The 8,189-nt window shown below is 33.6% G+C and overlaps 1 protein-coding gene across 1 annotated transcript; it reads right to left on the reverse strand.

Moving 5' to 3' along the window:
* Positions 1-278: 278 nt before the first annotated feature.
* On the reverse strand, positions 279-2,737 carry LOC107828765 (cytochrome P450 CYP94D108). The gene is made up of 2 exons (XM_016656136.2): positions 2,199-2,737; positions 279-1,503 (listed from the first exon to the last, which is right to left on the reverse strand). The coding sequence occupies exons 1-2, from the start codon at positions 2,655-2,657 to the stop codon at positions 448-450; spliced, it is 1,515 nt and encodes a 504-aa protein (XP_016511622.1). The 5' UTR covers positions 2,658-2,737; the 3' UTR covers positions 279-447.
* Between the last annotated feature and the right edge of the window lie 5,452 nt (positions 2,738-8,189).

Here is an 8,189-nt window from a genome sequence, read left to right on the forward strand (position 1 = left end):
TGTTAGATTATGGAGTCTCAATGCTCAACTGTTGACAAGCCATTGCTAGGTACTAACCAAGGCGTTTACGTTGTGTGGTGTCCGAATTATCTTTTGCGCACCTTGACTATCTTGTTACAAACTTTATTTATTGTCATCATTCATTTCAATGCTTAAATGATTGTTGTTGAGTTCGGTTGCCTACATAATTTATGTATAGCAATCATCGATATAATGAAACGCAAGGAAGTCACATTTATGACTTTAAATTAAACTGAAGAATTGTTCAGCACTCTAAATTAAACTTCAGATTGTAATCACATTATATTATTCAAATCAATGATCCACATATATTCTTACCAAAACTTTCCCTTTCTTCCAAAGAAAGCAAATTACCAAGAAACATGCAGCAAACTTTTATTTAGAATAAGCTATACTGTACTTGTGACCAAAACCCGAAACCCAAAATTAATTATTGGTCATATATCTTTCTTTTACCTTCACAGGTAATCCTCCTTTCATTCTTAGAGTCAAAGATAACACATACTCAGGACATTTTCCATTCTCTAATTGAACATCTAATTCAAACTTTTCTAAAACAGAAGCTGCAATTGACTTCATCTGAATATAAGCCATGTCTTTTCCAAGACACATTCTTGGTCCAGCATGAAATACTGGAAATTTAAATGGACTTTCTTGCTTATAAACTCCATTTTCATCAATCCATCTTTCTGGTTTGTACTCACCACAATCTTTACCCCAAATATTTTCCATTCTTCCCATACTATAAGTTTGATAACTAAAAAACCAATCTTTACCAATAAAAGTCCCATCTGGTAAAATATCATCTTTCAAACATGACCTTGTATCAATTGGTACTGGTGGATATAACCTCATTGCTTCTGAAATAGATGCATGAAGATACTTCATTTCTCTTAATTCGTCGAAATTATAAGCTTCACCAATCTTTTTCCCATTTCTTCGACGAATATCTTCTAATTCTTCTAATATTTTTTCCTCTATATCTTTCCTTGACGATAATATCCAAAAGAACCAAGTAAGCGCCGATGATGTCGTGTCTCGACCAGCTAATATGAAACTAATGACTATGTCCCTCAAGAATTTAGCTGAGAATTGATTATCCGCCATGAATCTTGATAACAAGTCTTCATCTTTATTCTCAGCTCGTTCTTCCATTCTTGAATTTATGATCTTATCCGCGAATTCATGTACTATCTTGATTGATTTTTGTAGCTTTTTTTCTGATCCAATGTTCAAGAATTTCTTGATTTTGTAAAGGAAGGGAATAGCATACATAAACCTACCTGAACTTAGAGTTGTTGCAATTTCAAAAGCTTGCATGAATTCACTTTCAGCTCCACCTAAACAATTTGGATCAACATTGAATGCGAGCTTGATAATATTATCAAATGCAAATCTTTCTAAGATGTCTTGAATGTCAATAATTCTATCCTTTTTGGCTGCTGCTTCAAGAATTGGAATCAAACGTGTATGTATTTCCACCTGTTATAACATTAATAAATTAAAACATTTCTTCTAAGTACTTAACATAAATGAAGTGACAAATTCAATATACAATCAAACCTCTCTATAACAACCTCATGTGTTTTAGATTTTTTTGGATGTTATAGCGAAGTGATGTTATAGAAAACATATATTATAACATAGTATGAAAATTGGTTCCATAATTAAAAAATTTGGCTTTTATAATGAATTGGCTCTCATATAGCGATGTTGTTACAGAAAACTGACTGTAATATCAAAACACCAATGCACCACCTATAATCAAACAAATAGTGCTTTCACATTTAAGAAAAAGAATGAGGACCCACTTTAAGTGACTTGTTAAGTAGTAGTGCTTTGATAAATTACAGAGAAAAGGTCCAAATTTACTATTTACTAATGCATGCGAAATATTTCAATCTACCCAACTCATTTGATTTAGTAGATTCAAGAGAAAATAAGTCTTATTTGACCATTGAATAATTCACAATAAAATAATACATATTAAAGTTTAGTAAGAGTTGGAGGGGTTAGATTATGATCCAAATTTTAGGTCAACTTGACCTAGTCCATCTCAGCCTAAATTACTTTTGGGCGAAATAACCCGCTCATATATTGACTCGATTCATTTTGACCCGCCCAAAATCAGCACAACCTACCTATGTGACCCCCTAACAATGACATTAAAACATTACCTGTGCAGTTTCCATGACGAAATTCCTGAGAGATCTGGTGCTAAATTCATAACTAGCAGATTTCCTTTGAATTCTCCAAATTTCACCATCAACATTAAATATTCCATCACCCAGAAAATCTTCAAGCCGAGTATAGAAACGGATGCCTTTAGGAAAATTCTCAAAGTTGGTTTTAAGCATATGCTCAACGTTGAGTGGATTGGCAGTGATGACGCCGTGAACATTACCAGGACGGTAGAAGACGGCGGTATTGGTGGTGCAATTGGAGAGTACGTCGGTGGTCCATTCAAGAAAACGGTGACGGTTTAAGAGGAACTCCGGTAAAGCTCCGACGAGTGGGTAGATTTTGAAGCCTGGTTTTGTGGGTTTTTTGAGATTTTTAAGGAGAAATAAGAAATAGTAGAAAAAGAGAGAGATTAAGATAGCGAAGATAAGCGTTTGAAGTGAGAAAATTTCCATGGCTAGGAATTTGCAAATGGAATGGTAGAGGACGAAAATGATAAAGAAAACATATTTTTGTTGTCCACTATATGCACTGTGTATTAAGTAAAACCAAAAAAGGAGAACTAATTGTTTGAAAATATTTCAGTGCTCTTTAATTAGGAAGAATTAATTTAAATAATTATTATTTATCTAGCCGCTTAAATTTAAAAAATATTTGTCGAATGTGTAAGATATGTATAACCTTGTAAATTAGTGTATAGTATATAATCTATGTATACCATTAATCAACAATGAATCCAGTTGGCTTTTTGTGTAAATATCCTTTTAATTATTAGTGATTTCACCATCAATCAAATCGAATCCCCCTCAATACCTTATGGGTTGAACCTGCTTAGTGCAGTTTAAATTTCATGTATGGTTTGCAGGCTATTACACAGGGGGAGGTTTATCCAGTGTACACAAAATGTTCACCTGAAGGACAGAGATTGTAGCGGCTGTGGGTTTCCTCTTAAATTTTTTTTTTAGGTTGTTAGTGTATGTAAGTTAGATCTTATTTATATACTTTATTTACTAACTTTTATGTACAATTAATGTTGCTAAATAAGTAAAATTGAGATCGATCAAATTAACTTCACGCATGTGTAGATCCAAAGAATATTTAAATTAAACTTTTCTTTACGTAAAAGTTTAAGGAGGTTTAAGAACTAAGACTTGGTCTTCGGCTCCTTAATTGGAGAGGCTACTGAAAAACAGAACAAATATAGTTATTGCTAATCATATTTATACGGAGAATTACAACTAAATCGCAAAAATTACGTAAAGTATACCTCAAATCTTAATATTCCATTGTAGGTTAAGATACTTAAATTTGAATATGCAAATTTGTCTTCAACAAGAAATCATGTCAGTTTTTCAAAATTTTTGCTTTCCAACCCGAGAATTTTGGTTTTAATTTAATATAGGTCACCAAATAAACCAATATTTCGGATGATTTTACCTCGTGATAGTTGTTTACTTGCTTATAAAAAATAAAGACTAATAAACTTTATTTTGTGGATCACCTTGACAATTGTAGAGATAACTTAAACATGCAAAATGCCCTTATCACGAGTGCGTAAAAGACAACTTTAATACGTGGATGTTTTGGGTACATAAAGAAATGGAGATGAAGTGGAGGAGTTTCTGTCGTCGTTTTCTATATATCTTGTTAGTAACTTACACGTTTGTGGCTCTATTTGGACGAGATGATTGATAATCCAAAAGTTACCTTCCCCGTGTTACTGATCAAAGGTCAGTAGTTGTGTGTGTATATATGTATATATATACTTTCTTGTTTCATTTTTAATTGTTCACTTTTGACTTTGACTTCTTTTAAAAAAAAAAAGTAAAGTATGTATTTTATAATTTTGCTCGTAATAATGATAACATTTTCAAAGTTTTGAGAAACAGGAAAAAAATGATTTTTTATTTATTTATTATAGTGAACAAGTAAAAATGAACGGAAGTAAGGATAGGCATTTGGTACTGTTCGATATTTGTTGTTTGGTTTCGGTAAACAACCAAACATTCTCGTTTTGGAATAAAGAATAGACCTTTGTCTTAGTCTCTCGCCGCGAACATCCAGACTCATTGCTGTAATTCTCGTTTTGAAAAATTTGTAGAATTTGCAATAAACTCCTAGTTGACCTAAGCAAAAGGGGGTAAGCTACTGACTACTAATCCGTAAGCCTGCCTAATTGCCTAAGGAACTAAGGAAGGGAACTAGGAAATTAGGGGGTGGGAGGGTGGGTTGGGCAGTTGGGGTGTTGGGCTTAGGCTTATTAGGCTGAAAATAGAAATAAATGTGGGCTGGTCAGTATACTATATAGGAATTTTTACCTCCTATAACAAAGGTTAACACCTTATTTATTTTAAATAAATACCATTTAAAAAAATTATATTCTATAGATACCTTTTAAGGTTTATAACAAAATATTAAATTTTGGTTACCTCCTAGCCCTAAGCCACTAAATACGCTAATCAGTTACACTATTTTCTTTCTCTCTCTACTTTGATACATCCCATTCTCTTCCCCCATCCCATTAAAATTTCTGATCTCCTCCTCCTTCCACCGGATTTGTGCAAAGCCCACTTCAGAAATTGCTCCGGCTCCCCGCATCCGGTTGAGAGAAACCCAGTTCAGAAACCTCTTTGTCTAAAGTTTCTGATCCTAAAATCTCTCTTCTTTAAGCTTTGATTTTGATAGTCACGACATATGGGGCTTATCATGTTATTCACCGTAAGTTCCCTAAGATTTTATTGCAATTTAGTGATTTTAGAAATTTGAAGCCTGTGGTGTGATTGGCCTTTGAGAATTTTGGTGGGTTACATCTTTGGTTTTGGTTGGATTCTTGAATCAAGACAAGAATAATAGGTTTCGACTTTTTCTATGTTTTTGATTCTTCTGGGACCTTCGTTTGTGGTGGTAGTTTCAGCAAATACAGTGATTTCCTTATCAAAGTCAAACAGAGTGTACAGAATCTTCAAATACAGTGAGATACATTCAAATTGCTTATGGAATCATGGTCGGAATCCGATGGGTCGTCGGAAAATTGTCGACTAAAATAGGTCGTCTGAAGTTTGGGGTTGAGCAATTTGAAGATTCTATTACCTTTTTTTAAGAGCATTTCAATGCATCTCGCTGTATTTCTATGTGTTTCATTGTATTCACTATCTTTTTTTCATTGTAATTCAATGTATCTCGTTATATTCCATGTATTTCATTGTATTCAGTGTCTTTTTTTCTCATTGTATTTCAATGTATCCCTGTGTATTCTATCTATTTCATTGTATTTTGCGGTTGAGAATCTTTTTTATAACTGAAAAATACAAAATTTGTGTGTTATAATTGAGTTTGTTAAGTTATATTATGAGTTTATTATGTTAATTGATTCATTTTCCGTTTTAAAAATAGTGTAATCCCCTATTTCACGCCATGGATACAGTCGAATACAGTCGAATACAATAATCTGTCCAGCTGTAATCTCATGTTTCACTCCATGAATACAGTCGAATACACTTGAATACAACAACTGATTAGCTGGACTTCCCTGATTCACGCCTATTTTTGCTACTATATTCATGAATACAATAGCTTAAATACATCTTATAACCACAGAAAAGGTATCTATATTCCGTAATATAGTAAATGATATCTATAGATGGCTAATTATTACTAAAAGATAGTGCTTTATGAAAATTTCTCTACTATATATAAAGGCGTAATGGTTTCCTGGCCACTTAAACTTGCATGGTTGTTGAAAGTCGATACACAAACTTTCATCTTTCCCATTTAAACACTCAAACTCGTGAAACCTATAACTAATAAACACATTTGACCGTTGACTCATCCCATGTGGCGTTAGTTGGTCCTAGTCAGCCTGCTGCGTGAGTCTCACGACGTTTATGAGCATGAGAGCCCCCTTCCCAACGCCCAACGGTAAGAAATTAGGCCTATTTAAGTGGGTTCTTATTCCTTCAACATAAAACATATTATCCCTCTATTATATAGCATTTGAAGCTTCATTGCTTCATATTTCTTAAAATCTGAAGCTTTTTTAATTGTTTTTTCTTTTTTCAGACTGTGATAATGAATCAAAGTCCTGTATTTTGTCATTGTGGAGTTGAAGCTCATATTTGCGTCACTTGGAAGCAAACAAATCCAGGAAGAAGGTTTTATTGGTGCTCAAACTATGGTCGAGCCAATTCTTGTAATTATTTAGGTGGTTTGACCCACCTCTTCCAGATCACCATAAACAGGTGATTTCAGGGCTGTTATCAAGAATTAGAGAGAGAGATCGACTACAGCGTAGGAAGAGGGTGAAGATCATTATAACTTTAGTTGTTGTAGTAGCACTAATAATTGTAATTTTCTTCTTAGTCTAGTTAGCACTAATCAGTGTCTTCTTAACCCTATGTACAATGATAATGACAAAATGAATGATGTATTTTTTGTGGAATGAAAAGTAATTTTTACATAAACAAGCACACATATATAAACAACCAAGTTCGATCAGCCTTCTTGGTTGACAAAATTAGCACTAAACTGCTGCCTAGTACCAGAAATAGTTTAAACATTGTTCTAAAAGAAAAGTCATTGTTAAACAGACTTAAGTTAACCTACAAATTAAGTTCTGCAACTAACAGACTTAAGTTATCACAAAAACAAACATTCAGTCATCTTCAAGGTTGAGAATGGTTGATGTTTTGCTGAGATTGGCTCAAGTTTGGACATGGAGACTGGCTTGGCTGAGATGAAAAATGGACTTGAGGTTGACTAAGGCTTGCTTGAGTTTGTCTTCTCCTCAACTATTGTTGAAGTTGCCTTTGTGATATAGCATTTCTTCTTTGCCACCTTAGTCCAGGTGCACTTTCTCCAAGATCGATATTGGTCTGCCCAACATTCAATACTTTTGTAGGAGCAGAATGTACCATATCTCTTCAAGCCAAATTAGCACCCAAACTACTAATATATAAATAAAAATTCAAATCCTCAATGATTTTACCCTTTTATCGCTGTTCATGTATCACTAAACAATATACCAAATTCAGTAGTTCTTGGTCTTCCTCGAAGTCCACTACCTCTTGGCCTTCCTCTAACACTAGTTATAATATCCTCAGAAGTTCTTAATCTCATACTTCCAGTATCCTTATGTAAGGTAAAATACTATCTAGTAATTTAAAAATCATGGTCCTAATATAGATTAACTAAATTAAAAAATAAATACTTATAGATGTACTTGTAACAGCTAATGGTTGAGTATTTCTGGTCCTGGCAGTTCTAGAATCACTTGTAGGACCTGATTGTTGAGTTGTTGTTTGAGCAGCCTGTAATGGTTGAGTGGCACCAGCATTACTGGTTCATGCTGTTCCAGATTCTTGTCCTTTATAAAATTTCCAAAATATAAAATGAGATATAGAAACAACCAAAGTACAAGACACAATAAAAAACAAATTGAATAGATTACCAGGATAGAACATCCCTTCTTGTTATGGCCTACTGTCTTACAATTAGAGCATGTCATTAGTATCCCTTTCCTTGATCTCTTACCAAACTTCTTTTTAGGTTCATCTTGAGCTCTTTTTCTATTTTTCTTAGGTTTACCAAGCATCTTGGTAATTACAAGAGGCTCAACAGTTGGATTCTGTGTTGATGGCCACATCTCCATGTCGGTTACTGGCTGTACGTAAAAACTAAAAGCCTTCAGGTATGTTTCTTTCCTGTACCAGTGGGTTAGATAGTCAGTGATTATGTCCAACTCCAGTCTTAAAAAGGATAAGCAGTTGTTGAAAATATAATCCGGTCTATAAGTCCGAAGTTGAATCCCATAGAGAACTAAGGCTTAGCTGCAGTTGTTCAATATTTCTAAGAACCACAAGTCCAAATAATTTCCTAATTATAGAGATTATAATATTTCTTTCTAACTAGTTAACTAACACTATTATAAAGCAGTAAAATTATCAACTAACAATGATGAAATTTGAGACAAAACTAAGGAGGTCTAGAGT

The sequence above is a fragment of the Nicotiana tabacum genome, chromosome 5 (assembly GCF_000715075.1).
Source record: "Nicotiana tabacum cultivar K326 chromosome 5, ASM71507v2, whole genome shotgun sequence".
Classification (NCBI taxonomy): domain Eukaryota; kingdom Viridiplantae; phylum Streptophyta; class Magnoliopsida; order Solanales; family Solanaceae; genus Nicotiana; species Nicotiana tabacum.

Bases quoted from the DNA above. Each gene is read 5' to 3' on its own strand.
- LOC107828765 (XM_016656136.2), bottom strand. From the start codon at position 2,657: ATGGAAATTTTCTCACTTCAAACGCTTATCTTCGCTATCTTAATCTCT. The intron at 1,504-2,198 runs GTAATGTTTTAA...ATGTTATAACAG, and splicing joins TCGTCATGGAAACTGCACAG to GTGGAAATACATACACGTTT.